Source organism: Corylus avellana, chromosome ca4 (genome assembly GCF_901000735.1).
Source record: "Corylus avellana chromosome ca4, CavTom2PMs-1.0".
NCBI lineage: Eukaryota > Viridiplantae > Streptophyta > Magnoliopsida > Fagales > Betulaceae > Corylus > Corylus avellana.
This window is the reverse complement of record NC_081544.1, coordinates 23,186,530-23,208,684: the sequence shown is the minus strand read 5'-3', so window position 1 is coordinate 23,208,684 and position 22,155 is coordinate 23,186,530. Positions and strand designations below refer to the sequence as shown.

General features: G+C 38.3%; 1 protein-coding gene across 7 annotated transcripts; it reads right to left on the bottom strand.

Moving 5' to 3' along the window:
* Window positions 1-9: 9 nt before the first annotated feature.
* On the bottom strand, window positions 10-20,755 carry LOC132177429 (DExH-box ATP-dependent RNA helicase DExH16, mitochondrial-like). 7 transcript variants are annotated; one of them, XM_059589745.1, is made up of 16 exons: window positions 20,307-20,739; window positions 19,173-19,299; window positions 15,706-15,827; window positions 15,424-15,614; window positions 14,731-14,871; window positions 13,521-13,643; window positions 10,492-10,569; window positions 9,839-10,007; window positions 9,008-9,144; window positions 8,779-8,859; window positions 1,877-1,942; window positions 1,716-1,776; window positions 1,475-1,515; window positions 1,275-1,391; window positions 310-401; window positions 10-231 (listed from the first exon to the last, which is right to left on the bottom strand). In XM_059589745.1, the coding sequence occupies exons 1-16, from the start codon at window positions 20,368-20,370 to the stop codon at window positions 129-131; spliced, it is 1,713 nt and encodes a 570-aa protein (XP_059445728.1). In that variant the 5' UTR covers window positions 20,371-20,739; the 3' UTR covers window positions 10-128. The 7 variants fall into 7 exon arrangements, with proteins under 7 accessions (XP_059445728.1, XP_059445726.1, XP_059445727.1 ...); XM_059589743.1 differs by having other exon boundaries at window positions 1,475-1,520; window positions 1,716-1,780; window positions 20,307-20,738; XM_059589744.1 differs by having other exon boundaries at window positions 1,475-1,520; window positions 1,716-1,780; window positions 19,173-19,296; window positions 20,307-20,738.
* Between the last annotated feature and the right edge of the window lie 1,400 nt (window positions 20,756-22,155).

Genomic DNA, 22,155 nt, shown 5'->3' with positions numbered 1-22,155 from the left:
ATACAATGATTGCCAAAGTAATTGATTGAATTTATAAATATAAAGTAAAGAAAGTTTCTGTGAAATGCTCTGTTCAACTGTTAAACAGAAGTAAATGGTTGGAGATACAACAGGTTGAGGTGAAGTGACTAATCTACAAATTGAGAACTTAAGCGTCTGCGTGGTTGGAACCTCCTTGCCATTGGTTTCTTCTTCACCCACCCTAGTCTTCCAAGGAACTCCTCAATCAACCTACGAATTTATGTAGAGGAATAAGACAGGGAGCAAAATGAAAACCAAACATGCTACATAAGACCCAAGTAAACTCACAGGCTACAAATGGCCTTCTGTGATGATGCCAGCTCGCGGTCCGGGAATGAATCCTCCAATCGGAAGCTCAACCAAACATAGAGATCCAACACCTTCCGTTTTTGTACCAAAAAAGAAATTTTAGTTGCAAATCCACCTTATATAATAATAGTGAAAAATGGAATTCAGTAACATATTTCCTTGAAGAAGCTCAAGTTAAACAGAACCTCTATCTTCAGCTCCTGAGCTTGACAAAAGAATGCTATTGACAAATTAGGAACTAAATGACTTACTGTAAAGAGTAGTCAATGTTTTCGCCTTTAAACCTCTATTGATATCGAAATCATTTACAGCCCGGAGAAAATGTACAGTTATCTTCATACGCCGTTGGCTGTAGGGATGCCAATGGTTCAATGGCCAAATTACAAGAGTTTTCATTCGAATTTCTTGGCCAAATTTACAACTAAATCAATGGAACTTATATATATATATATGCAGCTAAAAGTTTAGAACTAAAGTACCTTAAGAACTAGCAATTACTTAACTCCAATCCCTTCATTATATAATTAATTCCAAACATACAACAGATGCACCTCCTTTTCTACTGTGCAGTGCCTACAATCACAATAAACTCTGAAAATTCCATTCTCAATAAAACTTATGTACCTTTTGATTCTAAAATTATTCCTAAACATTGCAATTTACAATTCTAATATTATAACTATTTCTTGGTTTATTAGAAGTGGTGACTATGCAAAAAAAGAAAAGAAAAAGTAATGCCTATTTAAGAAGATTGTAGTCACTTACAAAGTCCAATAAAAAATTTTCAGATTCTCGGTTATGTCTACTTAAGTTGTTGATTATTTCGAACACTGCTACAAAGTAGAAGATTGCATCAATGAGTAGAATTTCTGAACCAATGATATTTGGTAACAAGACCAAGTTTTGTCCCCCAGGATCAAAAGTGATACTAAAAAGAAAATTACCTTGTGTATGGATTCAAGCTCCTTGACAGCAGCATGTGTTTCTGGCACCTGAAGTGGTCCTGGTGTAAATATTTCTCGCAGCCGTACTATGCCTTTGTTTGCATAATTTCGTGCAAACTGGTGCATCATGATATATCGTATTAATTCATAGTTAAAAACAAACGTCAATAGTTTTTCAAGAACTATAAACTTGATCTTACTTGTGTGAGACCCTGAGATGAAATCTTATCACCCATGTCAACTGGACTGCACAACACATAAATTAATGATACTGAAACTGAACAAGTTAACAAAAGAAAAAAGCTACCTAACTTGCTCAGTCCACCAAGTTTTCCATCCAAGTTGAAGTCCACCAAGCCAGGTAATCATATTTTAAAAACTTGGGGGACAAGCTAAAACAAAAACAAATTTTGACCTTTTCAGATGGATAAAAGACGATACCTGATGCAGAAAAGGTACTTATCATGCAAATCGAGCGGCAATTCATCAATAACAGCAGCAACTTTCTGACCAAAATTGTTGACAGTCTTAGTAGCCAAGAAGAAAGCAACATATTGGGATATGTTCCCCTGATTGATGGGGGGAGAATGATAAAAACATACCAAACTTCCTTCACAATCAGCAATAAAATAATGCTCAGATAATTTGGCGTTGTCCAGAAAGTGCTCCTGCCAAAATAAAAAGCCTCTAACTATCAAATATTTGGAAACAGATTACTGTCATAATGCAAAAAAGGTCGAGTTTCTACAAGTTTTTCAAAATTTTAACAATCAGATTTACTTGTCAGTTGGCTGAAAGTATTCATTACAATTTTCAAATGTTCCAACTCATTCAATGAGGAATCATGGTTTGTTTAACAACCATAATTTCTTTACCTGTTTAAACCTTTTTATCATTTTTTACCAGTTTCAACCAGCACTCAGTCGATGTCCAAGGAAATTAAAAGTGAATTATCAAAATAGAATGGAGTTTTTTTTTGATAAGTAATAACCAGTTTTATTTAAAGCGTAAAGGCGCTCCAAAGTACACCGTGAGTATACAATAGGATCACCTAACTAGAAAGGGAAAAAGCGAACAAAAAAGTCATTGTAACTAATCGACATCGGGAAGACATACGCCATAGTCCAAAAGTACAATGTATGAAAGCAATAGGATAATAAGTCTTCCAAGGAACCCTCGAAGTCCTCAAAACACCTATTATTTCTCTCCCTCCATAGACACCAAAAAAGCATGTAAGCACCATCTTCCAAACCGCAGCACTCCCCTCCTTCCTGAAGACCACCAACAGGCGAGCAAATCGGAAACCCGTCTCGGCATCACCCAAGACAACCCAAACCGACCGAAAAATGCGCACCACAAAGCATAAGCTACCTCGCAATGAAGAAGAAGATGATCCACCGTCTCCTCATTCCTCTTGCACATACAACATTGTTTGTCACAATCACATGCCGCTTCCTTAGGTTGTCTAGAGTCAAAATTTTGCCCAAAGCCGCCGACCACACAAAGAAACTCGCCCTCGAAGGAGCTTGTGTACACCACACACTCTTCCAAGGGAATCGCCTCCCTTCAGTACATGCCAAGGAAGCAAATAGAAGTTTGACCTTGAAATGGCCTCTTTTGGAGGAAATCCACCACAACCTATCTTCACACCCTCGTCTCACTTGGGTAGAATGCAACACCTGACTCCCAATCATGAGCCCCTATAGAAAAACTAACATTCCACTGATTAGAGCCACCCCGCACCTCCAAATGATCCGCAACTGAGGCGTCCTTCGCACAAGCAATACTGAATAATCCAGGGAAAATTGTCTTGAGAGATGTATCTCCACGCCACAAATCATGCCAGAAGCGAACCCTAGTCCAGTCCCCACCTCAAAATGCGTAAAGCCTTGGAAAGTGTCCCACCCTTTCCTAATATTCTTCCATAACCCTACCCCAAAAGTACCTCCAATCTCCATAGAGCACCACCCTCCCCTAAGCTTCCAAACTTAGCATCCACCACAACCCTCCACCAAGCATCTCTTTCTGATCCATAACTCCACAACCATTTTCCTAGCAGGGCGCGATTGAACACAATTAAGTTTCTCCAACCCCCCTTCTTTAATCGGAGTGCAAACCTTTAACCACTTCACCAGGTGGTATTTGAACTCTTCGCCTAGCTCACCCTATAAGAAATTACGCTGTAACTTCTCAATGCGCTTGGCAACGCTAACCGGAATAGGGAAAAGAGATAGATAATAAGTAGGCAAGTTAGCAAGAGTGCTCTTGATAAGCGTGACCCTGCCACCCTTCGACAAATTCAACCTTTTCCAACCTGCCAGCCGATGTTCTATCTTTTCGATAACTCCATCCCAAATATGCTTAGCCTTATAAGGGGCCCCCAACGGCATACCAAGGTACTTAATTGGTAAAAGAGAGGCAACCCCACACCCTAGAATACCGGCTAACATGTCCACTTGCTCCACATTCCCCACTAGATTTAACACCGACTTAGCCAAGTTAACCTTCAGATCGGATGCAACTTCAAATAGTAAAAATAGACTCCGCAAATATCGTACTTGGGCGGGCATAGCATTGCAAAAGATCAAGGTATCATCAGCAAACAGAAGGTGGGAGACCGCAGTATTACCGACCTTGAATCCATTTAGTAGCTCTCCATTAACCGCCGCCGAAATCATCCTGCTCAAAGCTTCCATCACAAAAACAAACAACAAAGGAGACAGGGGGTCCCCCTTGCCTTAATCCCCTGGAACTGCTAAAAAAACTATTCGGAGAACCATTGAATAGAATTGAGAATCGCATCGAAGAAATGCAATGTTCTATCCAAGAGCACCAAATTCCCCAAAACCGCACCTCCTTAGCATATATAACAAGAAATCCCAATTCACATGGTCATAAGCTTTTTCCATATCCATTTTACAAATAACCCCTGACTCCCCAAATCTCAACCGACTATCAAGACATTCATTAGAAATCAAAAAAGGATCTAAAATCTGCCTACCCTTAATAAAAGCACTTTGTGACTGAGATATAATCTTGTCTAGAACTACCTTCAATCTATTTGCTAAAACCTTGGTTATGATTTTGTAGATACCTCACACAAGGCTAATCGGCCGGAAGTCTTTGAGATTGATAGTGCCTGGAACCTTCGGAATAAGCGAAATGAAAAAAGCATTGAGGCTCTTCTCGAATAACCCTCATGCGTGAAAATCTCTAAACACCTTCATAATATCCCCCCTCACAACCTCCTAGCAAGTTTGGAAGCCATAGAAAACCCATTGGGCCTGGTGCCTTAAAGCCATTCATCTTGAACACTACCTTTCTGACCTCATCCTCTTCAAAGTCTCTCTCTAGCCAACTAACCTCCTCCTCCGATATGGAATCAAAGGAAATACCTTCTACCATAGGCCTCCAATGGCATTGCTCCGTAAAAAGTTTTTTATAGAACTCAACTATGTGCTCATTAATCTCGGTTAGGTTTGAAGAGGGATTGTCTCCAATTATAAGAGTATCTATAGCGTTGTGTCTTCTATTAGAGTTGGCTATAGAGTGAAAGAATTTAGTACACTTATCACCTTCCTTCAACCACATCACCTTGGATTTTTGCCTCCAACTCACCTCCTCCATAAGAGTGCATTTCTCTAACTCACGAACCACCTCCGCGTTCCTCCTTACCTCCTTCGCATCCAAGGCCTTACTTTCTTCGTTCAAATCTAACACCTGGAGCTCTTCAAGAAGCAACCTCTTATTCCTACCAATGTTGCCAAACACCTCCTCGTTCCATGTCTTCAAATTCATCTTCATGGCCTTAAGCTTGCAAGCAAGAACAAAGCTCGGCGTACCGTGGAACACATAGGAGTCCCACCATTGTTTCAAGAGGGCTACAAACCCTTCAGCTTTCAGCCACATATTTTCGAATTTGAACGGCCTTTTCCCCTTTGACACTTCCCCCAGCTCAAGAATGATAGGGAAATGATCAGAGCAAAGGCGAGAAAGCCTCTTTTGTCTAACCCCTGGAAACCAGGCCTCCAAAGCTGGGGAAACAAGAAACCGATCAATCCTTGACCACAGAGGGGGATCGTTAGATAGCGACCAAGTAAACGAGCCCCCAACCAGGGGGAGATCCATTAGTCCTTGTTCAGAAATAAAATTAGAAAATTCCATCATAGCCGAATCTAGATGAGCTCCCCCTAATCTTTCGCTAGGGAACCGAGTGACATTAAAATTGCTGCCAATACACCACGACATGTCCCACCAACTCATAATGCCAGCCAACTCCTCTCAAAGGAGCCTTCTATCCCTTTATAAATTCGGACCATATACCCTAGCAAAAGCCCAAACAGAGTGATCCCCAATATTCCTGAAAGACACCACCAAGGTGTAAGCTCCCACACAAACATCGACCTTCTCCACCACCTTGTTATCCCACATAATCAAAATACCACCTGACGCCCCGCTAGAATCCAAACAGCACCAATCCACATGACTCCGCCCCCATAAGCTACAGACAATATTGCGAGACATACCCTGAACCTTGGTTTCTTGAAAGACAAACAATATCTACCTGCCAGTCCTTAAGCATATTACTTACGCTCAAACGTTTATCCCTCTTGTTCAACCCTCTCACATTCTAAGATAGAATGCTTAGCTTCATAAGGTTACTACATGCCCCCTCCCCTTTCAATTACCATGGCTAAAGCTCATACTTCTAGCATCATAATTCACCGAGCACTCCAAGTTCCTAACCTCCCTCTTGCCCTTAGTGCCGCTACTTGGATTAGTAACCATCGCATTATTTCTTCGTTCCTCTTCTAAAAAGGTCAATAGTGCTAACAATTGCAGCTTATGACCCATTTACGAAATCCCCACAATCGGATAAATCTCATTAGCACATTGTATCACCCAATCTGAATAGCCCGATACACCCCCTGCATTAGGAACATACGTGTTCAAAGAAGAAGGCACATCAACATCACAAACCCCCACCCCCTCATCCTCCCTACCCAAGCTACAGATGTCCTCGTCTCCAGATGCTTGAACTTCTACTCGTGACTCAACCACCCTGCCATCCTCTCCAACAGACTAGCCAGCTACGCAAAACTCAACCACTTATGAACACATGAGTGGAGAACCAACAAAGAACCCTTCGTCCCGAGGATTACCCAGCCCCTCACTAACCTGTACGCACTTCTGTATCACATTTCCATGAGACCCAGGCTTTGAAATTCTGGCCTCACCCACTGGAAATGACATCTTTGCCGTCGTGTGATGCAAAGCTGCCTTCCCACTTACCAGAGATGCAACCGCCAGTGAGTTCAGGGGATCACCGGCCTTAATTCGCTCACCAACACCTCCAGACACCTTTCCAGACACGAACATCTCTTGATTGGTAGGGGATCTACTAGTGATGGCTTCTCCGACGACATCTGCATCAATCCTCCCTTTCCCCTGGTCAATATCTCGTTCGCCGATGATCTCTGTGGAGCTCCGGCTACACCTAACGATTCCTCACCGCTGGGAAGACCACTAGGCACATCCGCGATACTTGTTGAAGCGGCGGCAAGGACATCCGTGACTGCCGGCAATGACGACGACGACGCCCCTGTGTCTACGGTCCAACCCTCAAGCCTTTCCATCAACGGGCCGCTTGTAGGGTGTGAACAATTCTTATTACTCCTCCCACTTGGTCCAGACTGTCCTCGACAATCCTGGCCCAATCCCGAGCCCACAGCTGCTTTCAACTTATAAACAAATTTCTTTTTAGCCTTAAAACCTCTCGTGGGTAGTGGGCCTTTCCCTGCGGCCCCACTCCTTCCCCTTTTGAATACATCCTTCCTTAACAGATATGTCTAAAGTAGGACCTCTCGCATTCCGTGGGCCAGTCAAGTTCATGGCCTCTCAAGGGTTGTGAGCCTCGCCCAACATTCCACTCCTTCCCCTGCAACCCTTGCCTAACAGAATGGGCTAGATTCGAACCCCTCTTTGCCTGTAGAAGCCCAATATTCTCCACCCTTTTAAGAGCCAATTCCAATCTCTGAAGACCCATGTCAATTTCTCCTTTTAGCCACCTTAACGTCTCTCTGCAATTGTGGAGCTCAAGACTTACATTGGTCTGAATCTGACACTCAGAGACCTCCCGTCCGGTCAGCTCTTGCATAGTACTGCTACTCCTTGTAGGCGTCCTCCCCAGCGCTTGTAAGTTGCACGCCGAAGCCCTAGCCTCTTGCGCTTTTTTCTCCATAATTTTCTTCACCTCCGGCTGTCGGATACCATCGCCCTCCTGACCACAAGGTGGCCTCGCCGGATTCTGGGTCTGCTGCCTTGGCATCAAGCCTTGTTTCCCTGTGTCTAGTACATGCTTCTCCAATCCTGTTGTGGATTCCTTCAACCATCTGGGCACTCGCACAACAGGCTTTGTAAATGGACCAAATAACTCCTCCACCGGATTTATTGACAGTGCCAAGACCTCAGCGTAGCTCCTCCTGTCCTTCCTCTCCTGAACTTTCTTCTCTTCTTTGGTACTTTGGAGAGACGAGTTAGAAAACGCACTTCCAAGATGAAGCGTTTCCAACCTTGCCCATGGCGCCCTTCTGGAATAAGGACCGAACCACTCCTCCTCCCATCAAATTCCTCTATCATCAGGAAACACCCATGTCCATTGGAACAACGCTGCGCAATAATCCGTGGGTAACCCACTCTGGATTGATCCCAGAAGACCTCTGAAGGTTCCACTGCCACCAGTTCCTCCACATTATGAACTAACCACTCTAATTCATCCTTCTGAATGAAAATGAATCTTTATTTCCCTTTGCTCCTCTCGAAAATCCTCACCCCATAAGCTCTTGCCCTCACCACTATTTCAAACTCCTTCGCCTCTATTGACCATCTTTTCCCTCCCGCCATGATTCCACCTCCCCTATCTAAGAACACACCTCACGCTCCACCACTCAAGCTAGGAAGAGAAGCTTGACCTTTTTAATCATTTCAGGGTCAATTTCAATATGGTGATCATCAACAATATGGTCAACCAACTTCACTGACATTTCTTCATGAGACCTAGAAAGCAAATGAAAAACAAATATGGAGTTTTGTTGGGAGCTAAAATATGTAATTGATGGATACTCATTTCTGGGGAAGAGGATAGATTACTAAAAATACACTCATCAAAGTCGGGAAATATTACACTCATCAAAGTTTTTTTTTGTTTTGTTTTTTTTTTTTCTTTTGCACTATCACATGCAGTGTACAGGGAGGGCAGGAGAGTGAAGCTCCACATACAATGTAAATGAATTTTTGATTCTCTTTTCTTTCTTTTCCTCACACGTAAAAATCCATGACATAACAGATTGAATCATAACCCTTAGCATCAGCTATGCAAACACAATTTTAATTGTTCTAAAAAATGTATAACTCTTACATGCTTATATATATATAAGCATGAAACAAATAAATAGATGGCTATAGAAGATACAAAGAAAACAGAAATTGTCAAGTGAACGCCTACCAATATCTGATGGAGGTCATTTGTTTGGTGTACACGTGAGTACATGAGCATGAGTTCAAAGGTAGGAAATAATCCAGCACGCTGCATAAGAAGAGTTACTTCGATTAAAAAAATGATGATGAAACATAAAACGATGATACAAAAGCAAATATTTATAATGTAATTGAAAAGCAATTAGTAGTCAGATGCATAAGATGTGTGGTGGCCATTTTGATGATGGTAGAATGACCTCTAGAGTGGGCGATGGGGATTTGAGTGATGAATGAAGCAAGGGTAGATCCTCTGCATCTATACAAGTCACTTCACCAACAGGAAATTTTGATCCATACTGGCCCACTCTCCCTACAGGTAAATTCAACAAGCCATCTGAAGCATTCATGGAGGATCAGAATATACAGATCATACCATTCCAAGCTCAGGAAACAAACAACAACACAACATCATCACCAAGCGACTATTCTTTACTCGATATGCAAGTGTTGGCATAACAGATGATATCTTGATAGCACATAAATTAGTCGAGCATAGTGACCATTAGGTAATTCCAGACAAAGGGAGATCTGCAGCCATGAGCCTCTAGCCTCACCCATGGCTCACTTCAAGGGCAAGCCCCAAACTCATTCCCAGCTTTCAATGAGATACAGCACATAACGAATGTAAGAGAGACTATCCAACATCTATATTCAAATAATGTAGCAGGCATAATGTCTTAATGATCCCAAGCTCTACATACTGCATGCTCTTCTTCCAAAATACATAAAAAAAAATTAAAAAAAAAAAAAAAAAATTTAAAAAAAAAAAAAAAAACACTATCAATGCAGCAAAAAATGGGAATTAGCATTTAACTAAAATAAATATCTGTTGTTACATTGATGTCAAAAAGTTGCAGGTTACCAACAGAAAATGGAAATCCTTTCACAAAATTTTCCTGCCCAATTTCCACATTAACATAGCTTTATACCTCTATGAGATATTGAGAACAAGTAACAGTTCAAACTTACAACCATGCTTAAAATCACTACCAAAACAAAATTCTAAAGTTAGGCTAGGATTAAGCTACCTGCAATTTGCTTGATTTCTGAAATGGTAAGATCCTGCGTCTCAATACCATCAAACTTCTTCATAGTTGAAAATATGATCCTGGAGATGTTCAAATTGAGACCCATCCCTATGGGATCACTAACCACAAGTACATCATAGTCGCTGCTTGCATCGTTGAACATTGTTTCCTGCAGTCCTAAAGAATTTTTTAACTCAGCAAATCCATAATCATCAACTATAGAGGACCATAAGAGAGAAAATAAACAAGCAACAGAAAATTGAGAGAAGGTTTACTTTTATGTTTGTGTGTGTGTGTATATATACAGGGAGAGAGAGAGTGGAAAAAATGCAAAAAACCTTCAAAGTACAATAAGAAAAATCACACTTCCACTAGGAGAAGTAGCCATTGTAAATGAATTTTGTTATCAGTATATACCAAACACATAACTCACCGTAGAGGAAAACATATTTTAGATAAGAGAGAGAACTGTGAGTTTTTCACAAATTTATAACAGAACAAGGAAAAAAACAAAGTAGATAAAAAAAAAAGAAGAAGAAGAAACAAGGAAATGTAAATGAGATCAATTGAGAAAATACATCTGTTGCAATGTACTAAGCATAGGTATAACAGAGGCGAGATAAAGCTTTTTAGACACAGGAAGGAAGGCATACCTGTCTGGTTCGAGTCTCAGGCGGCAGTGAACCATAAACTACAGAACAAAGATGCTTTCCCTCATTTTCAATTTTCTTCTACAGTGGTGGAGAGGATACAAATGTACTTAGAAAGTTATTTTACAAAATAAAACTCATATTATGTCACATGTGCATTGTTTAAACAGAACTCGGAAAAGAGAAAGAAACAAAGTAACCTTATGTCAAGAAATTAAACTCTACGTAGGATATCAACGGAAACAAAAGTTGGAAAGTAAATTTTCTATCTTTCGTAAGCCAAGGAGCAGAGTTTGAAACATGAGTAGAAGAAGGTTTTGATTGAAGGAAACCCTTCAGTTCTTGAGTAAATAAAAAGAGTGCTTCCACTTCTGCCAGCTTGATCTCTTCCAGCAGCACAACAGTAGCATTAGCTCCTCTGGCCACCACTCAGACTACTGAGGACCTGTATCTTCTCCATCTTTCTCATTCTCCTTCTATTGGAAACAGAACTTAGGGGCATAGCAAAATACTAGCCTTTGACAAACACTAAAATAGGATGCCCTAGAACACCTTGAAGCGAAGTCCATAGCAAATACTCATTTGAACTCCATCAATAAGAAGATTTACTGAATCAAACTCTTTCATTCCAGACCATCTAAGTAGAGCCATGAAAATAAATTCATGGGTTACCATCATCCCGTAGGCCTCAAGAATTTTAAATTGTTAGTCAAATTTTGTCTATCTGCTCCCTCTTTCTCATTCTCCTTCTATTGGAAACAGAACTTAGAGGCAAAGCAAAATACTAGCCTTTGACAAAGACTAAAATAGGATGCCCTAGAACACCTTGAAGCGAAGTCCATAGCAAATACTCATTTGAACTCCATCAATAAGAAGATTTACTGAATCAAACTCTTTCATTCCAGACCACCTAAGTGGAGGCATGAAGATAAATGCACGAGTTACCATCACCCGTAGGCCTCAAGAATTTTAAATCATTAGTCAAATTTTGTCTATATTATTTATTTATTTATTTTTATGTCGAGGAACCTCTCCAAGGCAGGGTCCTTCGGACCCACCCCTGCAAAGTAAACCCTGGTCTCGTGCACCGCACCCTTGGAAGTTTTCCCACACGGAACTGGTTAAATCACTGACTTTTCAACAGGGGGTGTAGCGCCAATAGATTGTTTGCACCCATGAGATGTTGAACCTTGGACCTTGCAGGGATGATGCCTCAAGACCAAGGCCTCCACCACTTGGGCCAACCCCTTGGGGTTTTGTCTATATTATATGGCATACTTACTGGCTAACTAACAAAGTTTCCAAACTGTAACTAGAGAATTCCAAATTGTGCAACTTAGTAAACAATGAAGAAAGATATTATATGACATCTCTGACTCCAACTTGAAAATTATTAAATTTCTGAGTCCGATTTGAAAATTATTCCAAAACCACACAACAAAATTATGTATCGATCTGTCCGCTGAAGCATACCACCAATTCTACCATCATTAAAAATATAGATCGGTCTAAAAATCTAAACATTGGGGGTCTTCAAAGTTTCATATAATTTCAGACTGGAATACAGCTTTCTGTCTCCACCTCCTTCTGCTGAAATATCCTTACATATCTGAGCAATCTAACTACAATCTCCTCTCCAAAGCTAATTACATGTGCAGCTTGAACATGCTCTTAGAGCTTCTTGGGCTCAAATATGAAAAGACTTACAAGTAGAAGATAGGAACTTGATATTTATTTATCAATAATAATTCAGAAAAAAAAAAAAAAACATAGTGTTGCATGATGCAAGAAGACCAGGGAATCCATTGATCATCTTCTACTCCACTGTGAAGTAGCTAAATGATTTGTGGGAATTAATTTTCTGTCTTTACCGAATAGAGTGGGCAGTGCCCCAACGGGTGGGGGAGTTATTAGCTAGTAGGAGAGGCCATGTTGGTAACCACCATAATATAGAAGTTTGGAGGATGATTCCCCTTTGCTTGATGTGGTGTATTTGGAGAAAACGCAATACCAAAATTTTGAAGATTATGAGAGAACTGAAGTTGAGTTAAAAGCTATTTTCAAAACCCTTTATGGGTGGATGACTGCTTTCAACAGTTCTCACTTTTCTAATATTTTAGGATTTCTGATTTTTCTCTTCTTCTTCTTCTTCTTCCTAGTTGGGTGTCTCTCTTGTATACTTCATGTATACTTTAGGTTGTGCCCCTTATCGCTTTCTAATAAGATTGAATTACTTTTCAAAAAGAAAAAAAGAAAAAAACATAGTTTTTACCTTTTATTACTTTGCTCATGATCCAACTCCAATCATAAGAACTCTTAACAAGTCTGTCAACCGAAACTAAAGAACCATAAATAGTTTGATTTCTATCAAATTCAGCATCCATTACCAGTATCAGCTTAAAGCCCATTTTGCAACTCCCAAATATCTTTCCAGAAGCTATGCTCCATGCCTCAAGAATGTGTCCTCTATTAGGATCACGATTCTGACATGATCTACCGTTTCTACTTACAAAAAAAAAAAAAAAACACATGTTCTACTGTCTCCATTTAACCATGTAACACAAGTCAGGTATTTTATACAGGTAATTCTAGCTCTTAGCTTGATTGAGCATAGATGTACCCAAGCTTGTAAGCCTCATGCAGATCAGACGTTAGATCTGATACAGTTAGGAAAATTGCTTTATTAAGATAAAAGGAACCAAATCAACATGGCAACAGTTTTAGAATAGTTTCACACCTACCACCCACATGGTCATTCTACGCATTTTTTCTTTCCTTCTTTCTTTTTTTTTTTTTTAAGTACATATCCTTTCATCTAAATACACGCACCAAAAAAAAAAAAAAAATTGTAAGATAGCTAGATAGGCTCATGTTCAATGCAAATATATCAATGCAACAAGAAAATTTAGACAAGAAAAATAATGATTCAGGACAAAATAGTTAAACCCACGTCAAGTGGGATTAAACAAGAAAGAAACATGGGAACAGAACATAATGATAAAAGTAGAAACAAAAGAGAAGTAACTACTGACCTTTAATCTGTATATCTCATAACGCGAAAAGGTTACAATGCAATCGCCTGTTTGTATATGAGAGAAGGATCCAAGAGGGACCTTTGATGGAACTAGTGGTGAAAGTCTCTCATAATATTTAACCTTGTATGGCATATACAATAAAAAAGGTTTTCCATGGAAAAATCAGTAACATGATACAAACACCACAACAGTAGCATACAACTTACAGCCACATAATAGTAGACTAGCATAACATATTACAAGATCTTTTTTATTCATTTCTTTTGTTGCAGATGGGAGGGGGCATTGTGAATTAGAAAATATAGAATGATATCGGCACATTACCATTTGTATGCCCAAACATAAAAGTCTGAGGATATTAGTTAATCAAAGACAATTTATAGGAATTATGTCTACTTCAAGAAAAGCCGCTACGGAGACCAAAAAGTGGGACTCCCTAAACTTTGTTGCAGAGGAATTTCAGGTTCATTTTAGTCCAATGCAGGTAAACAGAATGAATACATCTAAAAAGAAGAAAGAAAAAAAGTTTCTTACCAACAACAAACTTCTGATTAAATTATCATTAAGAAAAAAGAGAGATAAAAATGTTGCCCTTCCTTCTTTTTTTAAAGATATTCAACAGAGAACCAATAAATTTGAAAGATGGCAGCGTGGCCTAAATCACATAGAAAAAGATGAACCAGGGAGAAAAAGAGAGAGCGAGAGGGAGGAGAAGAAATATATATATATATATATATATATATATATATATATATATATATAAATAAAAATAAAAAAAAGTCACATTTACATTAGGGCTTCCTTCACAATTTCATTCTATCTCTCCCCCCCCACCCACCCCCTCTTTTTTTTTTTTTTTTTTTTTTTGTGAAGAAAATTTGTGATTCTATCTTCTCTTTTGAGCACTGAAAGAAAGTGAACTCCATATGGACCTGAATTTTCAAGTTCAACCAACCCATTTTCAAAGAAATAAGCCACTGCCCGACGAAACAGCAGAGGAGATAATAAGAAATGCCTGCCTGCTCAACCATAGCCAATAGAAGAATTTGTAAATATGCCACTTAAAATCAATTATTTCAAATCCACAAAAAAAAAACTTAAAAAAGGTTCTCATCTATTTACAGAAGAGGTAAAGTAGGTTTAATATATCCTTTATGAACTACAAGAAGTAAATTTTGACTCAAGATTACATTAAATAGATTATTACCTCAATCTCATCACCTGTCACTTTGAGTATTTCCTGGATAAGGGGAACAGCAGCTGCATCTCCGCAAAGGTGAAGCTCATCAGCAGAGATTCCTAATAGAGCACGTGTAAATGAAAAACCCCTTGTCCTACATCCCAACATCTGAGGAAGGAAGATAATAAGAATATGAATATAAATAACTGCAAAATATAGGTACCTAAAGAAAATTCATAAGCTTGAATTTATATAAAACAACATCGATAAAGACAAAGCCACATAGTCCAAAAACTTGGGGTTCTCTGGACCAATATTTACTTCACCAAGAATTTCCATCTAGGCCTCATCTTCAAACATATAATTGACCAACATGATGTTCAAAGATACTTCTAATTGTGATGGTAAAATAAGCAAAGCAAAGATATTGAATCAAAGTATTGTTATAACATGAAAATCGACTCCCTTTTATTAAATAAGACGATCTTTTAAATACAATTATACGTGATTTAAATCAGTTTCGTGATCCTTTATGGCAGACACTAACCTTTCCCATAATTGGCTGATTCCCATCTACAAAGTATTGAAACTAAATCATTTGCATTAAGGTTCACTTTCACTAATTTCACATTTATATAGAATTTAATTAACAGCAAACAAATGCTGATGAACTTGCTAAAATATGCAGGAAGTAAGTCTCCAGATTAAGCAAGGGCATGCCTGAATTTCATCAATAACAGCGCAATGGTAGTTTGATGTTACATCAGCCATCTCAACTGTCACAGCCTTGTGTTCTGCACCATCAACTTCCTCTCTTTCTTGTCCCGTGATAAGATCACAAGGGACTTTTGCCTTGTTCAACCGATTAGCCACCTCCCAAGCCAACAATCTCAATGAACCACAGTATATGCCTGCACAGTAATGACAGATGCTTAAGAAGTTTACATACAGTTATAATACTCTCTTAATTCTTCAACTAAGAGGATTTGGTAAGGAATTTACCAGATGAACTTGACTCAAGTTGCTTCAGAGCATGGTATTTTTTACCACTATTTGTGGGACCCATATGCAGGATAACCTTGCGATGTTTCTTTCGAGCATTTGGGTACCATGTATGAGGATGACTAAAATAAATCAAAAACTCCGTTGTGAGGATTCTATGACGGTAAAAGAAATATTGCATTCACAATTAGCATAAGCATAATGACAACAATTACCGGTATCCTATGACTTGAGTATGTGGATAAGACATTTATTAGAACATTGGAAAAAAGGCTTCATTAGAATCCAAACTTTTTTTTTTAATACGGAATTGAAATATCATTAAAAGCATAAGGCGCCACAGGTACACAAAAAGTATACAAGAGAAACCACCTAACTAGCTAGAAGGAGAAAAAAGAACAAGAAAATCATGATAACTGAGCAACAAGGGAGAAATAAATGCAGTTGTCCAAAGAAAAAGAGTGTAGGAGGACTCGAGCTCCTCCAGCAATCTCTCATTGTCCTCAAAATTTCTCTTATTTTTTTTCTCTTCAAAGTCACCACAAGAGGCAAAGGGGCATCATCTTTCACACGATAGCACTCCGAGTGTTACGTTCACCAACAAGCAAGCAAGTTGACTAATCGGCTAGGCATAACCCAAGACAACCAAAGCGCCAAAAAAAGAAGAAAAAAAAAATATTTCATAAGGCACAAGCAATCTCACAATGGTCCATAGACTCCACAGTTCTCTTACACATCCAACACCTGTTAATTACAATGACATGTTGCTTCTTAAGATTGTGAATAACAAGGATCTTTCCTAGTGCCTCTGACCAAGCAAAGAAAGCCACCATCAAAGGAGCCTTAGTCCGCCAAATATTCTTCCGAGGGAAAGGAGAGCCATCAATATGAACCAGGGCACTGTAGAAAGATCTAATATTGAACAACCCTTTTTTGAAGAGGGACCAAAGTTTGTCTTCACCTTCTTGTCTCCCGCTAACTAAATATAACAAGCTGAAGAACGAGGCGAAGATATCCACCTCTTACTCATAGGTTGCTCAGCTTAGAAAAAAAAAAAAAAAGAAAAAAAAGAAAAAAAAAAAGTCATTAGTTGCTCTAGCAAAGCTGCTCCATTGATTAGAGCCACCAAAAAGCACCAAGTGGGCCGCTATAGAGGCATCCTTCACGCAAGCAATACCAAATAAATCTAGAAAGGCTTCCTTTAGAACTTTATCACCACAGTTCATGCCAAAATATAACCTTGGAGCCAACTCCCACTTCAAATCTAGTATGACTTGAAAACCCACCAATCCCTCCTAACATTCTTCCATAACCTCACTCCATACACCCCAACAAGCTCATTAGAACACCACCCACCCCATGAACTGCCAAATTTAGCGTCCACCACAACTCTCCACCAAGCTTTTCTTTCATACACATATCACCCTAACCATTTTCCTAGGAGAACACGGTTGGACATTTGTAGGTTCTGAACCCCCAATCCTCCCTTAGAGATTGGAGGGCAAACCTTGGACCAACTTACCAGTTGAAATTTGAACTCTTCACCTAGTCCCCCCATAAGAAATCTTGTTGAAGTTTCTGTATACGGTTTGCAATACCCACTGTGAGAGGGAAAAGGGACATGAAATATGTAAGCAAATTGGAAAGGGTGCTCTTGATAAGGGCAATCCTGTCACCCTTAGACAAATACATTTGTTTCTAACTAGCCAACCACCGCTCTATCTTTTTCAATAACACTGTCCAAATAGACTTGCCCTTATAGGAGGCCCCCACCAACGAGAGACTAAGATACTTCATAGGCAAAGAAGAAAACCCCACAACCCAGAATGCTAGCCAACCCATCCACATTCTCAACATTACTCATAGGAACCAATTCTGATTCAGCTAGATTAATCTTTAATCCAGAGACAGCTTCGAAGCATAAAAATAAAGCACAAACCCACAACCCAGAATGCCAGCCAACCCATCCACATTCTCAACATTACTCACAAGAACCAATTATGATTCAGCTATATTAATCTTTAATCCAGAGACAGCTTTGAAGCATAGAAATAAAGCATGCAGATAGTGAAGGTGGTCAAGCTTAGCCCCACAGCAAACCAAAGTGTCATATGCAAACAAGATGTTTGAGATGTTAACCTCCTTAGACCCCAGAGAAAAGCTTGAAAGAAAACCCCATCAATAGTTGCATAAATCATTCTACTTAAGGCCTCCACAACAATAACAAAGAGAAAAGGCGACAAAGGATCTCCCTATCTAAAACCATAGGAGCTACTAAAGAAACCGGACAGAGTGCCATTCACCAAAACGGAGAAGCGCACCGAAGAAATACAATGCGTTATCCAAGAACCCATTTATGTGGCGTTTCACATTGCCTGGGTGTGGAAAAGGGGATGTGCTTATATAGAAGCATGCTCTCTCTAAATGGTATGAGCCCTTTTGGGATAAACATAATAACAAAAACTGTGTGGGCTAAGGCCCAAAGCAGACAATATCATACTACTTGGAGCAAGGCTGTTACATATGGTATCAGAGCCAAAACCAGCCTGGGATGAAGGATGTGCACAAGCCCATAAGGGTCACCAACGAGGATACTAGATCCCTAGAGGGGGTGATTGTTTAGGGCCCATTGCCTGGGTGTGGGAAAGGGGACATGCTTATATAGGATATCCCAACTGACATGATCCTAGGCCTTCTCAATATCCAACTTACAGAGCACTCTGACTCACCAAATCTTATCCTTCCCTCCATGCATTTAATAGCATAAGCACAAAATCGAGGATTTGCCTACCTCTAACAAAAGCATTCTGGGGCTTCGAAACAATCTTTTCAACGAGCCTTTTTCGACCTATTGGTAAGGACTTTACCAATAATCTTGTAAACTCCACTTACAAGACTAATAGGGCGAAAGTCCTTAAGATTATGGCCCCAAGAACTACTCCAAAGACCATGTACACGCAAACACATACACAGAGAGAGACACACATAAAATGCAAGAGTGAGGATTGAGGGGTTGTATTGGTGTCAGAATGAGGACTTATTTTTGGTTAATTCAAAGATATGATTTCATTAATTTCATTGAGGGGCTGTTCTACTTTGAAGAATGTTAGTTTTCTCAGAAGATGTAAAGACTAGATAGTTTCTAATCCCATATAATGTCAAGCCACATAATTTTGTATCCATATCACTAAAATAGAAACAAAAATAAGGAATAGAATCATTAACCTAAATGAACAACATAGCAATCTGTCAAATATGCATTACAATAAATCGATGAATAAAATCATTTAGAATGCTATGCTAGAGCAAACCAAAAGGTCGTGATATCCAAGTACTCAGACATGCATTATGTAGTTTCAGTCTATATAATTTTCATGTAAGAATTATTGCATTAAAAAGGCAAAGGTAATTTTTTTCTCCCAAGTGAAGATAACACTACTATTGTAATTGTGAGCCACAATTCTTACGTGAGATCTGTGAAGTCAAACTTCGTGGTACCAACAAAACTACTGTATTTTCTCGTTGCACGAGAAATGGTAACTAAAGCTGCAATCCTCAATTCCAAGTGCAGCCAAATGGGATCCATATTTCCTGCTACACAATGAAGAGAAAGGGACTGAGAAAAACTCCAAAACAACACAACTAGTTCAAAACCCGCAACTATAAGTATTTATGTAACTATCAAATCCGAATAATTGATAGCATGATGTGAAAATGAACATTACGAAATACTCATGTTAGCTAATAATATTAGTAGTATCAAGCTAAATAGCCACCAACTTATAAGTGTGACCAGTCCTATAGCTGAATTAGGCACCTGTGACACCTGATAAAACATAGAATATCTCTAAGCAATTAATGCTCATGTCAGAACTAGATGATATGAACATCTACTCAAACAACTCAAGTTTTTCCCCTATAGCCAACAACTCAAGTTTTTCCCTAACAGCCAACAACTCAAGTTTTTCCCCTATAGCCATTTATAAGAGAACTTACTAAAGTAGAAAATTAGAGATTGAGGATAATTTTATTGACATTCCACCATGTTCAGTACGGGTTTGTTATTCAGTATATCTATTGCAAGATAAGGATATGGTAAATAACATATATAGCCTAAAAATAGCAAATTTTGAAATTTGTTGTTTCCTTTCTTCGTTTTTTCAATTAAAAGAAAAAAATCAAAATCAAAACAGCCGATCCAAATTGTTATGTAAGATTCAATTCTCAATTTAGTCTTTCTTTAAACCAAACACTTTTCTTTCTTATAGGATTGAACAACCATACAATATACTTCTCAGCTGAGATTGACAAGGATATTTAGAAACACAGAGAAATTTCATTCTGCAGTAAACCCAGAAAACAACAAAATATTCTCAACTAAAGCCACCATTATCAATTTTGACTTTAAAAAATAAAATAAAATAAAATAAAAAATAAAAAACAAATTTCTTCCATTCTTTATATTTTCCACAGTTTTCTCGGGTACCAAACACCTTCAACTAAATCATTAAAAAAAGAAAAAGAAAAAAAACCAAAACAAAACTTTAACACAAAATTGAAGATTTATTAAAGAAAATGAAACGAGGGTCCGGAGGTCGAACCGTGTAGCGTACGAGAAACGCCCATAGACGACGAAACTCTTCGACGAAGTAAGAACGAGGCCATTGCTTTTGGGATGTTACGGGTGCTTCACAGAGGACAGGGGAGGAACTCTGTAGGTGATCGTGTACAGAGTAGTGCCCGGGGAGGAAGGATCAAGAAAGCTGACTGGGCAGCTGTCCTCCACCGTCTAGTACTATATGTACTGGCTCACTACGGGCTAAAGGGTGGGATTTGAGATATTGAAATTGCTGTAACCGTGGACCCTCGTTTGATCTCCGGGCCTCGTTTTCATTTTCTTTGATAAATCTTCAATTTCGTGTTTAATTTTTTGTTTTGTAATGAAGGTGTTTGGTACCCAAGAAAACTGTGGAAAATAAACAAAGAAAAAAGTAAGTTTGTTTTTTTTAAAAAAAAAACTCAACCCAAGTTGTGGAAATTGATAATGGTGGCTTAGTTGAACATAGTTTGTTGTTTTATAGGATTACTGCAGAATGAGATTTATCGGCAATCTCAGCTGAGACCTGTATATTGTATGCTTGTTCTATTATAGAAGAAAGAAAAGAATTTGGTTCAAGGAAAGACTAAATTGAGAATTGAATCTTACATAAGGTGTTTTGATTTTGATTTTTTATTTATTTTTTCAATTGAAGAAAGGAAACAGAGTTTTCAAAATTTGCCAAATGTTGAAAAACTAGGTCCTAGTTTCTAGAAAAGAAATGCACAAACAAAATATTAAAAAGCTTTGATATGTCTTCAAGGAGTAACTCAATCAGCTGGAAACTAAGCGGAGATTTCTAGTTCGAATCTCTCTCATCTTTTGTATGGAATAAAGCTTAGATACGAAGTTTATGTAATGTATTTTCTTCTAGATATAGAGAATTTGGAAAGAAATGTTTGAATTTTAGTTCAATAATTTTATTTATTTTATTTATTTTTTATTTTTTAAAAAAAGTGGGGAATGAGACGACATAAGAAGGAAGAATTCATTCCACAAAGTTTCTAACTTGAGGCATATCTTGATGGGGCTTGGATCAACACTAGCTAGCAAACAAATGGGGCATATGCAAAGACTACAATTATGTGAACCTTTCATACAGTTTGGTTTAAAAGTTGACTTTTAAAGATTTTGTGTGAGAAGGGACATCAAGTTATTCAACATTTAATTAATCAAGTAATTTTATATGTTCTATCACTTAAATCTCACACTTTTATTTTGCAACTCTTTTGATATTCATTGCTTTATTTTTGGCTAGCATTATATTTGTGACAAACTAACTCCCCATGCAAATATCATGAATTATATAAATCATATCAATGATGTTTCCCTTTCATTCTGTTGATTTACATATGACTATACACAATTTAAGAACTTAATATTCATTTGTATGGTTCAAAAGAACAAGAACTTTAAAATTTTAGATAAAACCTAAAAACATACCCGACTTTTTTTAATGTGAGAAAAATGAGGAAAATTATTTGTTAATGTGAAAAAAATGAGTTTGTCATTTTTTTTTTATTTTTTTATTTTTAAAAAAGAGAAATTAGAAGAAATCTTTATCAAACAAACCCGACTTTCTAGAGGGCCACCGATCAAGTTTAACATTTTAGATGGGAGACTTGGTTTATGTGGTGTAAAAAAATTTGGTTACGTACTAAAAAATAAAATAAAAATTATGTCATATGCACTATAGTTTTTTCAACCATTCAGATTTTCATTTAAAATTTTATTTTTTAATAGTCCAAATTTAATTTTATTCTCTATTAAGAAAATAAAATATGAATTGCTAAAAAAATTACCACGTGTAAATGAATTAGACCCGATACAAAACATGATTTTGAGTGGAGTAA

What these genes read in the sequence shown, in the direction of transcription:
- LOC132177429 (XM_059589743.1), bottom strand. Translation starts at nt 20,370, where the DNA reads ATGGCCTCGTTCTTACTTCGTCGAAGAGTTTCGTCGTCTATGGGCGTT. An exon ending in ACTTGAGTCAAGTTCATCTG is followed by an intron (nt 15,615 to 15,705) that starts GTAAATTCCTTA and finishes ATTACTGTGCAG; the next exon opens with GCATATACTGTGGTTCATTG. An exon ending in ATGACCTCCATCAGATATTG is followed by an intron (nt 1,943 to 8,778) that starts GTAGGCGTTCAC and finishes TTATTTTGGCAG; the next exon opens with GAGCACTTTCTGGACAACGC.